This window comes from Denticeps clupeoides, chromosome 2 (assembly GCF_900700375.1).
Source record: "Denticeps clupeoides chromosome 2, fDenClu1.1, whole genome shotgun sequence".
NCBI lineage: Eukaryota > Metazoa > Chordata > Actinopteri > Clupeiformes > Denticipitidae > Denticeps > Denticeps clupeoides.
In genome coordinates this window covers 3,154,009-3,176,660 of record NC_041708.1, presented here as the reverse complement: position 1 = coordinate 3,176,660, position 22,652 = coordinate 3,154,009, and the positions used below count along the sequence as shown (strand labels likewise).

Here is a 22,652-nt window from a genome sequence, read left to right as displayed (position 1 = left end):
AATTTGCTTTTTCCCGAGCCAAGAAATATATAACAAAATAAAAATAAAATAAAGGGCAGTTAGCAGTTGTAGACGTTTCGCTTATACTGATTCCTGACAGAATAAATCAAATGCAATAGCCTGGCATTAAAAAAATACAGATTTAAAAAAAAAATTGAATTAATCCTGAAATAACAACCTGAAGTGGGTTATGGGATGAAATATCTGTAATTGCTGAAGGATCATTATCCCATTGAAAGATGAAGGCAAGGAATGAATTACCCCCCCCCCCACAATATTCTTCGGCCACGGTTGAACGAGGAACACGAGCGAACGAGCAGTGCTTAATGAGTGCCGCTTGTCTCCCGCACCGTTCTAGTGGGCAAGATTTACCGTTTGGTTGCAAGTTGAAAGCCGCGGCCACAAATGGTTCGTTTAGAAGAGGTGGACAGGAGAAGTGAACTGTACCCTTATTACCGTCTGAAAAGCTGGTGTGTGTGTGTGTGTGTGTGTGTGTGTGTGGTTTTCTGTGTGCGTTTTATTGCATGAAACGAACAGGACAAGAACTGGAACGTCCTCAAAGTGTTATTATTTTATTCTCATTTTCTTATGCACCTTTGCAAGAAAAAGGCTCTGGACAGATAGATCAATACTTTATTGATGGCAAAGGGAAAATCTGGGAATTTGGGGAATTTCGTGTGAAGATCAGAAGGTTCAGGCAAGGCAGACTGTGTAAGATTAGACTACAGTCTGGTTCTCAATAGTTCACGACAATACATGGCAGAAGAATGTGGTAGTAGCCTAGTGGGTAACACACTCACCTATGAACCAGAAGACACGGGTTCGAATCCCGCTTACTACCATTGTGTCCCTGAGCAAGACACTTAACCCTGGATAAGGGCGTCGCTCTGGATAAGGGCGTCTGATTAATGCTGTAAATGTAAAATGTAAATGAATGTATATGTTTTCTAGTCTATATATATTTTTGCAGTAATTTTTTAAATGCACAATGTGAATCTCCAGCTTGAACATGTTTCCTAAAGCACACATATCCAGTCACCCCGGTCTGCCACTAATCCAGTACTGCAGCAGCGGTCAGCTAAAGCCAATAAACACAAATATAAAAACTGCACACATTGCACAGACGAAAATGGCCACTGCTATTACATTGTCCGTCCATCGTGAACAAAGAACAAAAAAAAAACGTGAAATTGCAGCTTTATGTTTTGCGGCCTGCCCTGTGCACCTCTAGAGGCGATGGGGCCTTTCTGCAGCACCAGCTCCTTCGAGGCCCGAGATAATGTTGAAGGTACTGCGCCTGGTTATTAACAAGCAGGTAGTCAATGGGCAAATTTAACAGCTACTGTTGGAGTTCCGTGTGACTCCAAGCTCTTGTAGCTCCAGTCCTTGTGTAATAATGACGAGTAGACAAAACGTTAGGTAGAACGTTCTGGTGGTAGTGGCCAAGTAGATAACACACTCGCCTGTGAACCAGAAGGCCCAGGGTCGAACCCCACTAACTACCATGGTAGTAACAATGTAGTAACGTAGAAACTTAACCCTGAGTGCCTCCAGGGGGGGATGTCCCTGTAACTACTGACTGTAAGGTGCCCTGGATAAGGGCGTCTGGTAAAAGGCATAAATGTAAATGTAAGTTTAGTACGACTATCACTACTCAACATAGACACGCAGAGTCAAACATGAACGAGCATCAAGTGCTCATAAAAAAAAAAAAAAATTACCATATTTATTAAGTCTCCAATCATTTATTTAAACATAGTACGTGGTAAGATTGTTTAGCAAAATTGTTGCTTGAGTCAAAAATAAATTGGTTTGGCAAAATGGTTCAGCAGGTGGCATGAAGAACGTTTCAGAAGGCAAGATGGCTTCTGAACACTGGCTACTTCGTCCACAATTTAGCCCGGCTCACAGACCATAAGCTTTGTCCTTTGATCCGTGTTTAAATAAGTAAATCACTGAAACTGAATGCACGGCAAAAGGGTCCTAGTTAACATCCAGAGAGATACCTTTGGCTACGCTTCAAAAGTCCACTGTTGGAACGTTAAGAAACCACTGATAGGCTTTCGCGATAGAGGTTATTGACAGCCGTTGCTGTTTGTCAGTGGATCAGGTAAAGGGTCACGAGGAGCGAATTTGCCCAAACATAAGACAGACTTTTAAACGTACTTGTTACAAAACATACAATCCACTATTTTAGATGGATTTCCTGTCTTTTCCATGTGGGTCAGTAAGGTCAAGGATATCTTCAGCAAAACCAACGTCGAGATGAACAGAAACTTCATATAAAAACAACGCACACTTACTTTTTGCACGCTGTGCACCGTGTGCGTCTTGTGCGGACGAGCGTCCTGTCTGCAAGCAGCACCACTGTATACACCGTGGAAAGGTCAGCCACAGGCCCACTGGACCGCCGAACGCGTGGCCGCTCTTCATCGCTTTGAACAAGGTCACATGAAGAGGAATTACAGGCCAAAAAGTGATTTATCGGACAGGTGGTGCCCTCGCGAAGAAATGTTGCACAATTAAGCGATATAAAGTGTACTGTGGCAAAATATCATGGAAAGTATTAGCCGCACGGAAAATATTACAGGTACTTTGGAATCAGAAAGATATTGTAATAATCGAGCGCGTTCTGTGTTCGTGATGACAAAAAAAAAAAAAAAAAAAGAACTCGGCTCCAGACTTTCTCGCACACACACACACACACACACACACACACACACACACACACAAAACATGTTCCTCTAATGAGCTGGTTTGGCTGTGGGTGAATTATGGGCAGGAGCAGGGGCTGTTGCTCCACACGTCCAGCGCAGAGACACGCCTGTGCCAGAGGATGGCGCTCTCCCCGAGGTCAGGCCCGCTGTTTGTTTGCGGCTTGGTAACGGGCGGGTTGTTAGTGCCTCGTCTCGTCGCCCGTCCTTCATCCCTCGGGATTTGTTCTGGATTCCCACATTACGTCACGTCGCGGACAGGCAGAGCGAAAGTGTGGGAGAGGTGTGAGAGGTGGGTGGGGGGCGGGGCCTGAGGAAGAGGAACAGCGGCATAAGAGAAAAATTGGGTAATTATCTGCAGCTGCTTTGCTTAGCAGGGGGAAGGTGTGTGTGTGTGTGTGTGTGTGAGTGTCAGGAGGATATAAATCTGTAACCACATCAGAAATTGTCCATAAAATTTACAGCTTAGGAAAACCACGTGTGTGGCTCCGTTTTACACACATGAAAGCGTCTGGGGCTTCTTTAAGATCGCTCTGGATTACACGCGAAGGCCAATTGGACCTTCAGCTCGTTTCGTTTATTCCTTTGTCTATTTATTTAAGACGCACAGCGCACTCATGCCACACTTGGTATTTTTTATATGCCAAAGTGGCCCCTGTGCAGCGGCCAGCGCCACAAGAATTACCTTCAGTCCGGTGAAAAATTTCAGCCTGTACCCAGTCGATCAAGGTAATGGAGCAGCAGGACTGGGGCACTTATGAGATCCAGACATAGGACAGTTCCCAGAACACAAAAAAAAAAACACAAAACAATATTGCGATAATGACGCCATCGATAGAGGTGTGCCATGCAAGCTTTTATGGAAAGGAAAGCCCATATAAATGGAAGTGGTCGTGAATGTTGAAGATGAATGGGAACACAGTTAAAGTCATTCATTAATGAATTAAACACATGTCCATTTGGTAATAATACAATCCGTATAAATTTCTAGATTGTGTGCATGCACGTCCAGGTAGGCTTGACCTGAGTTGACATACAAACGGTTCATGTGGTGGAATCCTTTGTACGAGCTCCACAGATGATGAAGAATGAACCCCGTGACCCGGTGAGGAAGAATACTGTTTCTGACGTTTTTTTTTTTCAGGCAATCTTGCCCTTTCAAGTACCTACGCTGAACCTATGACATTTGCAGCATTTACCAGACGCCCTTATCCAGAGCGACTAACAATCAGTAGTTACAGGGACAGTCCCCCCCAACCCTGGAGACACTCAGGGTTGAGTGTCTTGCTCAGGGACACAATGGTAGTAAGTGAGGTTTGAACCTGGGTCTTCTGGTTCTTAGGCGAGTGTGTTACCCACTAGGCAACTACCGGTGAAGATGGTGCATTGACTGATCAGTGCACCGAGAAGGCAGTTCCTCTGTCAATCGCCTGTAAAGAAGACCCTGACATGCTTGACCTTCCCTACCAGGAACAGTTTTAATTTACAGCATCTAGCAGGCGCCCTTATCCAGAGCGCCTTACGGTCAGAAGTTACAGGGACAGTCCTCCTGGAGACACTCAAGGTTAAGTGTCCTGCTCGACCGAGTGTGTTACCCACTAGGGTACTAACACTAGGCTAGGTCTCACGCTCCTTCACCCTCCTCAAGATACTTTGCATCTGAAATGAAGCTACTGCCTGCTTCCTCTGCTGACTTGACAGTCCAGAACCTGTTTCTCCGACCACCTCTCCACGCGGCGGTGGCCGTCCCATGTGTCGGGCTGTCCTCAGGATGATCCCCCCAACTAAATGGCGTCAGCGGCCAGGAGGAGGTAATCATCGTGTTTGTTGTGGCAGGTGGGCCCGAGAGCAGCGCGCCGTGCTGGATATGCAGCTGCAGGGGACCCGGGCCGCCCGAGCTGCCGCCTGAGGCCCGCGACCCCTGACCCGGTGCGACAGAGGGATCGTACGGGGGGAACAGGGCCAGAGGACGGGACGAGTCGAAGGAATCCGATGAACTGTTGCTACACAAATTACCCTCAGCTTTGGTTTTCCACAAGGGGGAAAGGAACTGTGAAAATGAAGGAAAAAGTCCATCTCCTAATACCAGAACTGAAGAGCTGCAGAGTAAACGGCGGTTTTCCAAGCCATGATACGTCTGAAAATTGTTTAATGTTATTGACATATTGGCAGGAGCAGGACTGTCATGTGAGCAGAGACACACACAAAAAAAAAAGCGAGTGAGGGCAGGAGGGAGGGAGGAGGAAGACGGAGAGCAGAGTGAAGAAGAGAAGGTTTCCAGGCAGTGTGGTCGGCCTTGGCTCCGACGTTTTCCCTGTGGCTGACCTCCACGTGTCCTCGTCTAGGGCACATTTCATAGTTCATCTCAGGATAGGAGAGCCCTGTCGATACGGCCATAAAGCGGCAATTGAATGAAGACAAAATTCTAATTTGAGGTGTGTGGCAAATTTTTTCAGAATCTGTTATCTGTCGGTTGTCCAGGCGCGGAAATAAACGAAGCGTCTCAGACGAAGTACGGTGGCCACGTGGTCCATGTCAGTGAAGACAGGATTTTTAAAAGGACCTGGGGGTGATTTCACCAAAGAGATTGCGCTGATTGGTCAGTCATTATTAGTCCCGTTAACGTGAAATAGCTGCTTGAGACTCTCGATTGGGGGGTGGTAGTAGCCTCGCCTATGAACCAGAAGACCCAGGTTCAAACCCCACTTACTACCATCGTGTCCCTGAGCAAGACTCTTAACCCTGAGTGTCTCCAGGGGGGGGACTGTCCCTGTAACTACTGGGCTCTGGATAAGGGCGTCTGGTAAATGCTGTAAATGTAAATTAAAGAGATAAAACAACATAAACACCTGAAAAATTTATCAAAGCAGATGAGCCCCATCAACTCTTGACTAGTTTGTAAAACTGAAATTGATCAAATGGAATCATGGAGGATCAAAATGAATCCTGGAGGAAATTGCTTATGTAATGACTGAAACAAATTAAGACACAGAAAGACATAAGATCGATATAAAATAGCACGATATAAAATAAGGTTTGTAAAATTACTCCTGGTATGAGCATTGCAAATAGAAGACCTTGAGGAATGGGTGAGCTGCATTGTCCATGATGGGCTAAAGTCTGGACTTTCTTCCTGTCTGCCACTTTCATGAAACCACCGCAGCACTGGCCAAAGACAAACATGGTGTTGCCGGCTCTAAAAAATCTACGTTAGTCTACCTAGGGAGTACGGCCTGGAAGCTAACATGCTAACAAAGATGGCAGAGAGGCAGCTCCAACAAAGAAAAAAAATCTGTGAGGGGTTCTGACGGTTGAGGGCCTTAGAGAGCTAAAAGGGATGAAGAGGAAGAAGAAGGGAAATAGAAAGTGTAAATGTATGTGAATTTGACTAGCTTCCATAACATAACACTGATCTGTCAGTCTAGCCATCTAGCTGGCATCAAACGCGGTACTGCTGGATGTTTTACGGCCTTTCCCAGCTTGCAGGGTGCAATCTATCTATTTCCAGATAACTCAGATCTTTGTGTCTGACCTCCTCCTTGCGCTTTACGCTAATAAAAAGAATCAAAAGACAGTAAGGATTTTACATTCATCTGGTATTACTGTAGGTTATAAATCAGCCCACAGCATGTACAGTAATTGGTCGTAAATTTCAAACAGAATTTTTCATTTTACGTTTATATGCAAACCTCAGTAAAACAAACCCATGCAAACATTCGTTTCCACAATACTTTAAAAGAGAAAATTGGTTAGCACAATTGCGCAATAGCTTATCGGCGACGTTGCATTAAAGCGGCATTCAAAGTTGTTGCATTCGACCACAACAGACGGCGAGAAGAAAGCATGGAAAAAAAAAAAAGATGACTGGAAACATTTACATGGCCACTCCTCACCACTGTTCCTAACGACAAATACACCCCGCCGCACTTTCCAATGCTCGAATGACAAAAGGAGAAAGCGGAGCAGGATGAAGAAAATTTTATATCGCCTATGAACCAGAAGACCCGGGTTCGAATCCCACTTACTACCATTGTGTCCCTGAGCAAGACACTTAACCCTAAGTTGCTCCAGGGAGACTGTCCCTGTAACTACTGATTGTAAGTCGCTCTGGATAAGGGCGTCTGATAAATGCTGTAAATGTAAATGTAAATGTAAAATGTCTGGATCTCAGGGACGTCATCAGTGATGTACTGTGGAAACACCTTATTAACCAGTGAAATTCAATGCGTTTTCTTTATTTTCGTGACCATTTACTGGTAGATTCTCACTGAAGGCATCGGAACTATGAACGAACACGTGTGGAGTTATGTCACCTCCACAGTCCCCGGACCTGAACCCAATGGAGATTGTTAGGGGTGAGCTGGACCGCAGAGTGAAGGCAAAGGGGCCAACAAGTGCTTAGACACCTCTGGGAACTCCTTCAAGACTGTTGGAGAAGCATTTCAGGTGACGACCTCTTGAAGCTCATCGAGAGAATGCCAAGAGTGTGCAAAGCAGTAATCAGAGCAAAGAAACTAGAATATAAGACATGTTTTCACTTATTTCACCTTTTTTTTGTTAAGTACAGAACTCCACACGTGTTCATTCATAGTTTTGATGCCTTCAGTGAGAATCTACCAACGTAAATGGTCATGAAGATGAAGACAACACGTTGAAGGAGTAGGTGTGTCCAAACCTTTGGCCTGTACTGTATGCATGTTGTGGTATTAGCGCAGTGTGCGTCTTCTGCCAGGCAAAAATGTTGCATCACAGCACAGAACGTCCATATTCGTGGAAGGTTCCCGTCACAAGGCCAACAGGGGGAGACTTTTAAATGCTTGTTATTGACTTTTGATGCTTCTCTGCAGCATCAGAGCAAAAAAGGGTGAAAAACTCGTAAAAAAAAAGTCAAGGGGAGACGGCAGCCAGCGCGGAAACAAGCGAGGAGTAAACAGAGGAGCGAAGGTAACGGCTGAAGAGAATAGCAGAGGCCGTGTCAAATCATTAAAGGTCCATTAGACAGCACACTGTAAACAATAGCCTTATCTTGGGCGAACACACACACACACACACAAAATCCCGCGGAACTCACGACAGGTCGAAATAACCGCTCAGAAATGTATGTGGGCGTGGCATTAGTGAATTGGTGAACGCCACGCCCCGAGAACTGGTTCAGTTGGACAGCCCTGTTTCCCACGCGTTCTGATTTCATGCAGTATTCCAGATTTTCCCAAGAAAGAAAGTGATGAGGAGCGGGACGGAGCGGCGAAGAATTTCGGCAGCATCGCGTTCCAGGAAAGAGGCAACGCCGAAACGGCACGGCATGTGTTTCCACTTCGGAGTCACCAGAATAACCTGACTTAGATAGTGTGCTGGGGGCAAAGCTTTAAAAATAGAAGCCTCCTAAAACGGGCTTTCGGGCCTTTTTTTCCCAGCAGGCCCTGCCCCGGGTGCCAGGAAAAAGTAAACAGGGGGCCAGGCCAGCACCTTGAATCGCAAGAGGCGCAAAGTCCAGCACCTGCCGTCCCCACCAAGCCGTAAGACCACAGCTAAAACGCCTCCCCCCACACGGACTTTTACTGGCTGGGGTTGTAAGGCCACCGTCGGTGTCCTCAAGTTACCTTTTGCAAAAATACTTTACAGCGATAATGAGCATTGGTTCTTGTGACATAAAACGTCTCAATTACTTTGCCAGGATCTCATATGTCTCTGGTTGTGTTAATCTGCTCGTTTTTTGGGGCGCAGGGGTAATACATTATGGCGAATCCAAATGCCGCACTGTACCGAATGAGGCTGATTAGGCTAACGGTTAATGCTGCGACGCCCAGAAGTCACGTGGGACGGGACTTTGACCATGGAAACGTGCCATCTGACTGGTCGAGGTGAAGAAATCGCTCTCGCTGGGCTCTGCTGGTTTTCTCCGTTATGGCGCCATACAAGGAGAACACGTCCCCGTCGGATTACGCCGTAACAATCCTGGAGCCGAATAAAGAACGTTTGCTTTCGTTTAAAGAGAGGAGGTGAGTGATTTCTGTGAAATGACAATGTTCTACTACATGACACACTTCATGGCCAAGGCTCCCTATTTGGACTGCTGCTTTGGTGCAGTGGTGGCCTTGCGGTTAAGGAAGCGGCCCCGTAATCAGAAGGTTGCCGGTTCGAATCTCGATCTGCCACTGAGGTGCCACTGAGCAAAGCACCGTCCCCACACACTGCTCCCCGGGCACCTGTCATGGCTGCCCACTGTTCACTCAGGGTGATGGGTTAAATGCAGAGGACAAATTTCACTGAGTGCATCGTGTTGCTGTACTGCCGTGTATCACATGTGACAATCACTTCACTTTAAAAAAACTTTGCTATGCCCTTGGTTATTTTAACTTTCCAGGTCTGGAATTAAATGTGGGCTCGTTTAACTCATTTAACTCAGGACTACCCCAAAAATGTGTGGCTGATTCGAATCTGTCAGATATGAATTCATGTCTGAGTAGGGTTCAATTATCAGATTTGTATTTATTAATACATACATTTAAGCCCCTTCCTTTTATATCTACTTTGTATGTCTTTGCCCCCTCTTTGTATTAATTAATATGCCTAATTAATGAAACTTTTGGTCAAATTTGCTTAAGTGCATTTTGACACCATGCATCGAGGAGACAGAAAAAATGGAGATAAAAGTAAACCATATTTCTTTATTCGAATACAGACGGTTGACGGTCTAGGGCAGTGGTGGCCTGGCGGTTAAGGAAGGTTGCCGGTTCGAATCCCGATCCGCCAAGGGGCCACTGAGGCGCCACTGAGCAAAGCACCGTCCCCACACACTGCTCCCCGGGCACCTGTCATGGCCGCCCACTGCTCACTCAGGGTGATGGGTTAAATGCAGAGGACAAATTTCACTGTGTGCACTGTGTGCTGTGTATCACAAGTGGCAATCGCTTCACTTCACAAGAAAAGTCTCTCGTGCGGATGCAGCCCAATGATTCTTGCATCTGTTGCCTGCCATTCCCAACCCCTCTCTTTGCAAATTGTTTTTCGATTAGTGTCTTAAATGACTTAAAAAAAAAAAGCACGAAGGCAATTCCTCGTTCTCAAACGCCACAGATACGTTTACACTGTAGCGTGCTTTCGCGGGACATTCTTTCAATCTGCAAGGAAGATCGAGTTCTGTTCAGCGCGTCCAAAGCAAGCGAGTGAAACCCCGACCGCAGAGACACTAAAAGGAAAAATGGTATTTTTAGTGCAGCCTTATATTTACATTAGGCCACGTCCAAATCGATGGTGGCGGGGGGGGGGGCGGCTTTTTATCCTTTTTTCGTTAAGTACTTCAGAAAAACACTTGTGAACCTGGCTGGATGGAGGATAAATTAAATGTTAAAAAATGCCAGCGACCCTCGTATATCTGCACATCTAAGCAAGGAACGACCTGGCTGGATCGTGAATGTGCACTAATTTACACGTAATTAAGCATATTCGGACCCCATTACCGCTCACCAGAGGTGGTCAAGCGGCCCAGGGGCTTTAACCCAGGCCCGGGGACGGGTGTGGAATGTCTACAGTCGCTGCTTCGTGTTTTAGGCGGTGGGCCTCCATTCATGCTCGAGCATTTGAGTTCTGTTAGCTTTCACTGGGAAATGTAATCAGATGGGATTTTGAGCCGAAGAAGATGAAAGATAGGAGGGGGGGGGGGGGGGGGGGGTTGAGGAAGGATGGAAAGACAGAAATGTGAAATGCAACATGGAAAAATGGGGCTGGGATGGAAACACGCTGCCAGGAGCCAAGTGGTCAGGTCTCGTTGGGGCGCTGTCTGTTTCCTCTTGAGCTGCTCGCTTCGATTAGCATCATGGAGGCGCGCTACGAGCTCTGACACGAGAATCCGCCGCGAGCTCGAGCTGGAACTCACGCCGGCTTCTGAGCTCCAACGTGAACGTGTGAGGCCTTCCGATCGCGTGAACGTGCCTCCACGTCTGGGTGTGACAGGAAGGCCTCTCCTCTCTCGCCCGCTGTCACATGATCGGTTTCCGACCAATCGGAACCACTCGAAAGGGTCTAGTTATCTGACAAATCAAAATTCACCTTATTATTTTGTTGTAAGCCACCACATTCATTAAATGGGGCCAGATCTGCAGACCACATTTACATTAACAGCATTTATCAGACTTACAATCAGTAGTGACAGGGACAGTCCCCCCCCCCCCCCCCCCCCCCCCCGGAGACACTCAGGGTTAAGTGTCTTGCTCAGGGACACAATGGTAGTAAGTGGGGTTTGAACCTGGGTCTTCTGGTTCGTGGGCGATTGTGTTACCTGCTAGGCTCCTACCACCCATCTAATTAGGTTTAGGGGTAAATCGGGATTTAAAATATCCCGACGCGCCCCCTCCCGTCGCTCAGAACCAGGAAAGAGGACGTCAACGCTTTGAACCTCGGATACTGAGGACTGGTGACGCGCAGCCTCGCTGTCGACGTTGCGTAACTTTGGGAGGTTAAAATTAGAAAGCGGCGCCACTAAAAGCCGATTTTGAATGATTCACGTGTGAGGCTTCGCCCGGTGACCCTCGGCTCCCAGGGTGGCCTGCCAGGTGCGTGCATCCCGCCTTGCTTCATCCCGTCGCTTGTTTGTTTGCTCGTTGGCGGGCTTGTCGGGCGGTGGCCCCGCGGACTTTTAAAAGAGGGACGGATGCTTTATGGGCCATTGGGCGCAAAATGTCCAGCGCAGAGAGTGCAGGTCAGTGAGCCAGAGAGACGGCCGCAGGTTCTGTTGCGTCTTTAAGGAAGGCTGAGATAAGAGCGAGACTTCAGAGACAAAGTTAAAGAGCCCAATAAACATGTTTCAGGGGCGACGAATACTCATTCTCATTAAAAAAAAAACGAAATAGAGGTTCAAGTATGAGCAGTGGTACTTTTTGGTATTATTTGGAAAATTCGATTAATCGCAACGCATTGCGAGCGTTACTTTAATATATGGAACTGAATGCTGTATCGACTGTGTCCGTTTTCGTATCGTCCTTTTGACTTTTTAAACCCTAACAACTTAGGAGCAAAAATATTTTTGAGCCATCATGCATCGCACTTATCATGCCAGTTCTTTTCATTCAAAATTATTATTATTTCTCCTTTTGTCCTTTCAGACTGTCGTGATGATTCAGGCCGGGACTTGAACTCCATCCCGGGACGCTCTGAAAATATAAGATAACACGTTAAATGAATTAAAATCCCGGTTTCTCCGCTCCACTTTTCCTCTTTTACTTGTCACCCATGTAACCGTGTGACATTTGTGAAATACTATCAGTTAAACGAGGGAAGAAGAAGAGCTCTAAAAGGCCTTTCTGGGACTTTCTAAAAGCCTCTTCATATTTTTCTGGCAGGACGGGTGAGAATGGCACCTGAGAACCCAGCAACTGTGTTCTGTTATCGCTGGTCCATTTCCGGATGAGGAATGTCGAAGAATCTCAGTCGGCAGACGCGGCTGTGACCGAGGGGGTCAGCTCTATTTTGAAAAATATGTCACTTTGCTTCACTGGAAGCTGAGAACCGCGACCTCTTCGGTGAGAATATTTTCCCCGCGAGGGAGAATGCGTGTCGGTTAACCAGTAAACGCATTTGGTCACGCCAAAACCATGACGGGTTTTTATGTTGTCCATCATGTTCAGCTTCATACGGCCGCCTAACGCGCGCACACACACACACACACACACACACACACACGCACGGATGTGACAGAAGTCAATCTGCAGCCCTACAGACTGTAATTGCCTCTTCGCTCAGACCCGTAACCCAATATGGCCTCCCTTATTGTCCCCACTTTAACAAATTCCTTTAAGAGGCTGAGGCGGGACGGCTTGTGTTTCTTTGTTTTCATTTCCCATTTCACCAGCCAACGTTATTACCCGCTGCCCTTCCTCGGCGTCCAGTCATAGATGAAGGCGACAAACACAACTAACCTTTCGAATCTTTTCCTGCGGTCTACGGCCCACCATAAATCAATTCAATATATCGATATCAGTTTTTTTTTTTTAAATGTGCTTTCTCACCAATATACAGTACAGGCCAAAAGTTTGGACACCTTCTCATTCAATGTGTTTTCTTTATTTACATGACCATTTACGTTGGTAGATTCTCACTGAAGGCATCAAAACTATGAATGAACACATGTGGAGTTATGGACTTAACAAAAAAAGCTCAAACAACTGAAAACATGTTTTATATTCTAGTTTCTTTGCTCTGATTACTGCTTTACACACTCTTGGCATTCTCTCGATGAGCTTCAAGAGGTCGTCACCTGAAATGCTTCTCCAACAGTCTTGAAGGAGTTCCCAGAGGTGTTTAGCACTTGTTGGTCCAGCTCACCCCAAACCATCTGGATTGGGTTCAGGTCCGGTGACTGTGGAGGTCAGGTCTCCACTTTTTGTTGAGTACATAACTCCACATGTGTTCATTCATAGTTTTGATGCCTTCAGTGAGAATCTACCAACGTAAATGGTCATGAAAATTGAATGAGAAGGCGTGGCCTGTACTGTATGTCCAGACTAAATTTCAAGAGGTCAACTTGCTTGAAGGACGAAATACTAAAAACGATGAAGCGTAATCGCCATTTTTCTTTTCATGAACGAACTGTGCACACCACTCCAAACTACCCACACACACACGTGCAAAACACCACACATCCAACTACTCAACGCAATGCTTCACATGATTCCTCAATTTCCTCAAGCAAAAAAAAAGATCAAAAAGGTGCAGATGTGCACGTTGTGTGTGGAAACGACGCGCGACGTCCTGCTTGGTGTTTTAGGCGACTCCGCCTGGTTCAGCGGTAAACAAGTGAACAGGGGCCGTGAAGATCGTATCTAAAGTGCCGAAAACGTTACAGGACAGAGCGTGTGGCGCGGTGAGCGACTCGGAAAAACCAACGAACCACAGCGTGTCACCGACACACACGCGCGCACACACACACACACACACACACACACACCTTCTTTGTCCTTGCTGCCCGTCACTCGGGGAGGCGTCAGCGGGACGGCGGGCAGGCCAGGCCGCGCTGGTGCTCCGAGAGACGGATGTGTGTACGGGTACGCCTCACGCAGCTCGGCACAGGTAGGCGCTCCGCTCGATCCCTCTCTCTTCCCCGCTGCCCTCCGGCAAAAGAAAAGAAAAGAAAAAAGGAGCCCGGGGCCGAGTGTCGCGCGGCGAGTCCTTGCTCCGCGGGTGTTTGCTTGCGAAGCGTTTGGCCGCATGGGATCGAGCGTGGGATCTAGCAGGTGGAGGTCTACGAAATCCACAACGAACCCCGTATCCAGGATGCTGAGAAACGGGCAGGTTAAATCGCGTCAAACTTTCATTTCACAATAGCGGCATTAGAGGCGTCGGTTTACAGACCGGGTTTGTCCGACGTCCTCGTGTGGCATTCCAGGATTAACAGCAGCACGGGGAGATCAGATTGAACGTGTAGACCCGTAAACAGAAGGCCCGATCTTAGAAAGCAGTCACCTTTGAAACCTACTGGGCCGGAAATCTGAGAACGTTACAGATTTTTGCCCATTCATAATCTCACATTTACATTTACATTTAAGGCATTTGGCAGACGCCCTGATCCAGAGCGACTTACAACGTGCTTCCATGTCACCATGGATGAAGTGATCAGTTCCAGTTCATTAGGACCCTCAACTATGAATACAATCTTTTTATTCACTCTGTTGTAGTTTCTGTACAGAAGTCAGACAAGAAGAAGGTTACAAGTTCATCTAAATCTTCTCTAAAGAGGAAGGTCTTGAGCTGCCGTTTGAAAGTTCTCAATGACTGAGCTGTTCTGACCTCAAGGGGAAGTTCATTCCACCACCGAGGGGCCAAGACGGAGAAGAGTCTAGATGGAGGCATTGAGCAGTCATGTCTTGTTGTCCTGGTCTTGGTCTCCAAATTGTGGAATTGACTAGGACATCTGACCTTTTCCTAGAACAGGTTTACTTTAGGTTTCTTGTGAATGAATGATGTGAAGATGGACTTGGTCTCGCATCCCTCGGTCTCATGCTCACCAACAGACTTCCAAGCCTCGATCTTGATCTGGCCTCATCTGCCTCAGTCTCCTTTAAACTCGACCTTGGTCTTGGTCTTGACTTCACCAGGTCCCCTCTAAAGTTTGGCCTCAACTCCATTCCCCCAGGTTGTGGCCTTGACCAGGATCCTAAACTGTTGGATTGAACAAAAAGCTTTATAAACTTATCCCCAATATGGCTGCCTCAAAACCCCATAAGTCTTTGCCAAACCTTTGGAAACATGGTGTTCTTCTAACCTTCTGAACGCTCTGGTGAAACATTAGCCACAGCACCTTGTTCTGAATCTGAACAGGTAGGGAAGAAAACTCTGGAGACGCTGAAGGTCACGACAGGAACCAGATTTGCCTCGCACGCGCAAGGTTAGACGCCGGTGAACCGTGAGCGGTCGTGTAATGGGCTTGTAAGAGCCTGGAGCAGTGCAGGAGGTGGCCTGCCCAGCGCCGGTCAGGGGTCAACCTAAACAGTTTGGTTTATTAGTAGCTAGAAGGGCAAATGAAGCGTAGACAACATGGAGCTACCAGAACTAACCCCCCCCAACCGCACACCCGCACGCATGACTACACATGAGAGAGGTATGCAGCCCACAAGTACATTACATTTTTACATTTACAGCAGTTATCAGTCCCCCCCTGGAGACACCCAGGGTTAAGTGTCCTGCTCAGGGACACGATGGTAGTAAGTGGGATTTGAACCTGGGTCGTCTGGTTCATAGGCGAGTGTGTTACTCGGCCACAGTGTGTTACTACCACCCACAGTACAGATATAAACTGATGTCATTGATAATTTACAATAGCTTTATTATATGATCTTATATACCATTTTATTTCAATCTTTACTTATTTGTCTCATTTTGATGTGAAAATGATAACTGATCAGTGGAAATCCCATCAATCAGCAGCATTAGTATCATTAGTATGAAAAGCATAACATGCGTTTATAGATTTTTATCGTGGGTGTTTTTTGAGTAATAAACATTCCTGTCTCCAGAGCTCAGCACCTTCTAGACTGGTGTTGTCAGAAGTTCCCACACAGAACAAGTCCCAGAAAAAAAAGTTGGAAGCTGCAAGTGTATATTTGTGGAGCCAGTGCGATCGGCGGGGAGCGTGACCCGCCTCGGCCTCGCCGTTGCTGGTGTGTGAGAGTGCGCCCGTGTTGATGTGAAGCCTGTTATCCTGTTTTGTACACAGTCTGTTCTCAGACCAGTGCAGCCGCAACAGGTTCTCTTTACTGTGGAAAAAGTTGCTCTGTGTGGTACTAGGTCGTCATCCTAGCACACAAAGGGGGGGTGCGAGTCATATCGGTGAAAATTCTGATTATTTTTCACATAGAATAACTAGTGCAAATAGTTGTGTTATGATATAATATGATATTCTCTTTACTTTTCGGACTTACTTATTATACACAGTATTCACATTGCATATGTGTGCTAATTTAATCATATGACAATATTTGCATTATACATACATACATTACACATTAAAGGCATTCATCAGACACCCTTACAATCAGTAGTTACAGGGACAGTCCCACAGGAGACACTCGGGGACACATTGATAGTAAGTGGGGTTTAAACTTGTGACATCTGGTTCATACTGTTTTTCCCACTAGGCTACCACCACCCCAAAAAACTTGCATATTGTAGATGTTATTCCCAATAGTTTTCCATTTTTTTTTTAACCAGATGTCCAGGAGTTTTGAGGTGTTGGGAGGCGGCCTGACCAAACCTTCTTTGTGGGACGAACAGTGTCTCTTTCACCATACATTTTTCCCCCAGCATACACACACAGCAATAATTAGGCCGTCTAATAATTTGCATGTATTTAGCATGTAGAATGTAATATTAATGTGCATCCTACATATAAGATTCCTTCAAGCAATTCATCTGAAGTTACCATGATCCATAATTAGAACAATTTAGTCGTCCTAATCTGGAAACCTCAAACCCACCATATTTGGCCTATTTTCTGCCGAAAACATACGTATGAAGTACGATTTATGTGAATGTATGAAATCCTCCTACCATGCGTTTTACATTTGCATATTAACTGATAACAATGTAACGGTGTTTCTTCTATCATTAACAACACAAAAACGGTACAGAGACCCACACAGACGAGCGTGGTCTGATATGATCCCACGTGGTGACGAAATTCATGCCGAACTGCGTCTCATCATGTTTTTACAGTCTCATAATCTTGACATTTTACAATAGGCCTGATCTGATCATTGTGTCCAGGCATCAAAGGATGGTGTTATCAGAGCTTCCATACAGGGTTGAGGGAAGGGACGTGGCCTCACAGATCACATTCCCCGCCCTGGCGGTGGGGTCGAGGGCCTTTTCCAGGCTCGTTTTGCCGCTGCCTTGGCCTGATAGCAGCTCCTGGGTGGAGGGCCGCTTTACGCAGAGGATGCTAGCGGTGGTTTGGCCACGGTCGGACTGTCCACTGGCCAGATTCCCAACCCGAGACCGATTGAGCACGGTGACGCTTCCTCTACTGGCGTCCGGACAAAGCGCTGGTCTCCTCCCAGGGAAAATGCCACCACCGCCCTGTTGGACAACCTCAGGCCTCGCCCTGAAGCCATTAGAGCACTTTATATCTGACCAGACAGTGGGAAGCGGCGAAGTGCATAGCGGAAAGGATACCGGTTACTAAGGTAACTGCTCCATTATGATACACCATGCTGTACTGACACATGGGATGAGGGACTTGCAAAAAATAATGATCCTAAATATTGCCGGAAATCAAGGCAGGAGTACCAAACCAAAAAGGGGGAAAAAAACATGAATCAAATAACAACGGAAACCCACTTACGGACATTACAGGCATCTGTTCTGGGCTCTGAACGGAATTAATAAAAGATGTTCGATAGGAAAGGGGTGGAGGGAAGAGGTGGAGTATGGGCACATTTTGACTGATACACGGACGGCATTTATCTCCAAATTGCTTCCATTGACGGCTATAGGAAAAAATCAGGTAGGAAAAGGGTCGAGCCAGAAGCCGGGTGAAGGCAAGGTCACTTGATGCCTCCCAGTAGATGTTGAGCCGAATGAGCTGATGGCTCTCTCGGAACTCGGAAGAGGGAAAAATCCACATGCTGCATTGGAGTAACGTTGCATTTCTAAAGGCCATTTAAACGTTTGCTCGCGTGCAGGTTACTCACAGTCTTAAGAAGCCCAACAACATAATTTCATCAACATACGCACACTTTGAAGGAGATGAAGAAGGGATGCAAAGAGCTGACAAATCAAATAAAAATGATGCATGCATGGAAAACTTGGCAATAAATTGAGCACCACTCGATATCTGGCTGCAAACCTACAGAAGACTTGTCAGTTGATCACAACAAGCCAGAAACATTTCATGTCACCCCTATTTTGGACTCCAAAAGCAATTATTCCAAACTTTAATGAACAGAAAGCCGACTGAATGAATCTGAAAGCACACATTTTATTAGTCTAAGTGAAATGTTGGTTTATGTGGTGACAGGGACATGTCACCACCCCCAAAGTAAGATTGCGTCTGTTCTATGCTCTGCGCTGCACTCTCCTCACAAACTACCATCAGTAGTAGTGTTGTTTTCGTCAACGGAATTTATGACGAAATACACGTAAATGCTGCTCATGTGAAGATAACTATAACGAAATATATCATGTAATGTTGTTGACAAATAAAAACGAGAGAATATAATTTACAAAATAAAAAATATACCAAATTCGTCTCTTCATTTTCATTGACAAAAACAAGACATGACATCATTTCTTCTCGTTTAATTGCATTTTTATTCCTGTTTCCTGCGCATCCCATTCGATACTTGTGAAACTTGTGACGGTTTTAACAGATGAGTGGGAGAAAATGACAAAGCGACTTTTGGACGTTCTTTCTTTACCATGAAGTGGAAAAGAACGCAGAATGTTTGGTCGAAAAACATGGAACAAATGTAATAATAAGATAACTTTGTTTTAATTATGACACGGGTTTGACAAAAGAAAAGGGTTTGTCTGTTTTAAGTACTTATATTGTACGTAATATATTGACTGTGTTAAACAGAATTGCATTACTAATAAAAGACACTAAAACAACATTTCCATTGATTAAAACTAGACTAAAATATTCATGGATAATTGTGACTACAATATGACTAGACTGCTCAGATTTTTAGTCGACTGAATCCTGACTTGACTAGAATGGGTCTGGACGTGACTAAGACTGCTAAAAACTAACATGACATCTTGACGCAAAGACTAGACTAAAGCTAAAATTTTGACAGGCTGCCAAAAACAGCTATAAGCTGCAGGTGACGTGCTGGTCCCACATAGCACAACACCCCTCGATTAACAGGATGAGTGTGATTGGGTGTTTGTCCCCTTTGCTGGTCACAATCAGTATTTGGGCAGAAAGGCCCTGAGAAGTTGGACAGTCAAGGTCAATGTTCTTAGTTGTAGTTTATATGTTTACAGAAGTCTGAGACAAACCGTGACCAAACCCCCTACACAAGTCTGTGTGCATCCACAGAAGATCAGAACAGGGTGTGGACAACACCTCAGTGTATGACAGTTGTACAGGTCTACCGCATCAAAATACCGGACACTTCTATCTGCTCATTCAGACCAGTGCCGTCTTCAGAAGGAGTCTGAAGTTCAGCTGTAAATTAGCATTTAAAGAAGTGGACTTATAATCGGTCAAGGGGCCACTGAGGTCCCCTTGATCAAGATGCCATAAAATATTGTAAGTAATTCTTACATTTACAGCATTTATCAGACGCCCTTATCCAGAGCGACTTATAATCAGTAGTTACAGGGACAGTCCCCCCCTGGAACAACTTAGGGCTAAGTGTCTTGCTCAGGGACACAATGGTAGTAAGTGGGATTTGAACCCGGGTCTTCTGGTTCATAGGCGAGTGTGTTACCCACTAGGCCACTTCTGTGTATCTTTTTGCATACAGCCTCAAAAAAATACTACCTACAGTCAAAAATGATTAACAAAAAAAAATTATAGAAAGTTTTTCATATGTGCTACATATAGCTGTGATTTGCTTGATCTTCTTTATGTTAGTATTTTTTTTTTAAGTGAAGTGATTGTCACTGTGAAACACTGCAGCACAGCACATGATGACACAACGAAATGTGTCCTCTGCTTTTAACCATCACCCTTGGTGAGCAGTGGCGTCCTGGAAGCAGCGTGTAGGGACAGTGCTTTGCTCAGTGGGGATTCGAACCAGCAACCTTCTGATTACAGGGCCAGTTCCTTAACCGCCAGGCCACCGCTGATATTGAGGTTTTCAAATTCCAATTGTGAGAATCTCACAATTTGCCCGTTGCCCCTCACAGATCTTCCACGATGAGATCCGGCAGCACGCAGTACAGATCAGTGCGGTGCGGGGATGACGGCGTCGGCGTGAGACGGGAGGATGGACGTCTGTACAAGAGGCGATGTCACATCCGCAAGGACGGGGGCTGCAACATGGTCTTCCGCCACATCCCCGAGGGCTGGCTCCTCTACGTGACGGACATCTTCACCACCCTGGTGGAGATCCGCTGGCGTGTCATGATCCTGACCTTTGCCCTCTCCTACATCCTGTCCTGGCTGCTCTTTGGGATGCTCTTCTGGATCATCGCCCTGAGCAACGGCGACGTGAAGGAGCACGTCAGCGAGCCCTGCATGTACAGCGTGCACAGTTTCACCGCCGCCTTCCTCTTCTCCTTGGAGACCCAGACCACCATTGGCTACGGGTTCCGGGGAATGTCGGAGAACTGTGCGCTGGCGATCATGTTGGTCACGGTGCAGGATGTCCTCAGCGTCTTCATCGACACCTGTGTCATCGGCATAACTGTGGCCAAGATGGCCTCGGCACGCAAGAGAGCGCAGACCGTGGGCTTCACCAACTGCGCGGCCATCAGCATGCGCAATGGCGCCCTCTGTCTGTCATGGCGTGTTGGCGATTTCCGGCGCAACCACATGGTGGAGGGTACTGCCCAAGCACAGATCATCCGGACTCTGGTGGACCCCGCCAGCAAACTGAACATCTCCTACAAGGACCTGCGCATCGAGGAGAGCAACGTCATCCTGGCCACCCCAACCACCATCGTCCACCACATCGGCCCAGACAGCCCCCTCTACAGGACGGGCCTTCAGGACCTGCGGCGGGAGGACTTCGAACTGGTCGTGTCCTTCACCTACACGGACGACACCACGGGCATCCTGCACCAGACCCGGACCTCCTACGCCCCCGGCGACATCCTGTGGGGGCGCCACTTCCAGGAGATGCTGCGGGTCTCCAAAAGCGGCCACAGGGTGAACTACGCCCTCTTCAACAAGACCACCAGGGTCGCGATGCCCACGGTGAGCGCGGAGGAACGCGACCGGAGGCGGCCGCCCAAACGCCCGCCTGACGCGGCGACCTTTGAACTGGCCAATGGCAACGCCAATGCAGAGGACGACAAGGCAGCAGACGCCGATGGCCCACGGGACACAGAGGAGAAATAACGGAGGCCCCGTCGAATTTCAGCATTAATTACCGCAAACGCCGAATCAGCCCTTCATTTACCAAATGACATATTTTACAAAATTCCTATTTATGTGCGGCACCCATGTCTGGTCTAGAGTTGCAGTGTGCATTATGAACCGAATATTTCCTGCAATAAAAACTGTTCATATATAAAACATTTACTTGCGTTTTCTTTTAACCCTACAGTCACCACCCAACACACTTGACCCTTCTGCACACAAGTTAAAACTAGGACAGAGAGAGAGAGAAAGGAAGAAACCTTGCGAAGGGGTGATACAGAGAGGGACACAATGGTAGTAAGTGGGATTTGAACCCGGGTCTTCTGGTTCATAGGCGAGTGTGTTACCCGCTAGGCTACAACCACCCTAATTTGATGATTTGTCCAAGAGGAGAAAAAAAAAGTCCTACAGTCGTAGTGGTGGAAAAGTCCATAGTGCAGTATAGTGGACATCTGTCCATGTTTGGAGGTACTGGACTGTGCAGTGGAGGTTTTAGTCCAGTGTCACGGTGTACATTACGTGTCCATTATAATGCTGGTGGTCTGAAGCTTCAGCTGTTACGGTGCGTGGTGGCTGAGGTTCGTTCCATGCCGAGTTGTCTCGTCAGTAGTTCATTGCCAGGAACCCGGATCCCTCTGGTGGTCTCTTCACTGGAGTCTGGAGGTGGTCTACAGACAGAAGCATTTACAGCGTTTATCAGATGCCCTTGTCCAGAGCGACTTAGAATCAGTAGTTAAAGGGACAGTCCCCCCCTGGAGCAACTCAAGGTTAAGTGTCTTGCTCAGGGACACAATGGTAGAAAGTGGGATTTGAACCTGGGTCTTCTGGTTCATAGGCGAGTGTGTTACCCACCAGGCTACTACCACCCTAAGCAGCGGCAGATGTTGACATTGTACGGCCGGTACAGAAACAGTACCCCTGCAGTCATGGTTCTGAAGTGGAGGCGATAAATATTGATAAAAAAAATGGGTCTGGACGCCGAGGAATTGTAACAAGCGCCTGATCCCGTGCACCTCGTACCCCACCCTTCACCTGCTCTCAGAACACAGAACACTTTGATGCATGATTTGATTTTTGTTACGTTTGAAGCATAAAAGGAATCGCCTTTAGAAGGAAAGGGGCCAATTAGATGGTGATGACGACCAGATGGCCAAAGAGACGAGTTTGGTCCGACGGATCCTCTGGTCCAAGAACTCAAGTTACACCTTGTGTTACACTTCACTCGCCTCGATAAGTCAGAACAGTCGAATTAGGGCTGCCATTTACGTTATCAAATTTGGAAAATGAATAAATAAAATTGCAGCACACGGGTGGATTGTGGAGGGGGCATATGAGGTTAGGAACATACTGAACCAGCTCTCCTCAAATGGCAAAAAAGAAACGTGTCCCACCCACCATGGAAAAATTGTAAT

The 22,652-nt window shown here is 46.7% G+C and overlaps 1 protein-coding gene across 2 annotated transcripts; it reads left to right on the top strand.

Annotated features, from left to right (window-relative positions):
• The first annotated feature begins 8,563 nt into the window (after positions 1 to 8,563).
• On the top strand, positions 8,564 to 21,382 carry kcnj16a (potassium inwardly rectifying channel subfamily J member 16a). 2 transcript variants are annotated; one of them, XM_028969974.1, is made up of 2 exons: positions 8,564 to 8,713; positions 20,064 to 21,382. In XM_028969974.1, exons 1-2 carry the CDS (start codon positions 8,619 to 8,621, stop codon positions 21,217 to 21,219), a joined length of 1,251 nt encoding a protein of 416 aa, XP_028825807.1. In that variant the 5' UTR covers positions 8,564 to 8,618; the 3' UTR covers positions 21,220 to 21,382. The 2 variants fall into 2 exon arrangements, with proteins under 2 accessions (XP_028825807.1, XP_028825808.1); XM_028969975.1 differs by lacking the exon at positions 8,564 to 8,713 and adding an exon at positions 13,682 to 13,778.
• Positions 21,383 to 22,652: the final 1,270 nt, after the last annotated feature.

Bases quoted from the DNA above. Each gene is read 5' to 3' on its own strand.
- kcnj16a (XM_028969974.1), top strand. From the start codon at position 8,619: ATGGCGCCATACAAGGAGAACACGTCCCCGTCGGATTACGCCGTAACA. The intron at 8,714-20,063 runs GTGAGTGATTTC...TGCCCCTCACAG, and splicing joins CTTTCGTTTAAAGAGAGGAG to ATCTTCCACGATGAGATCCG.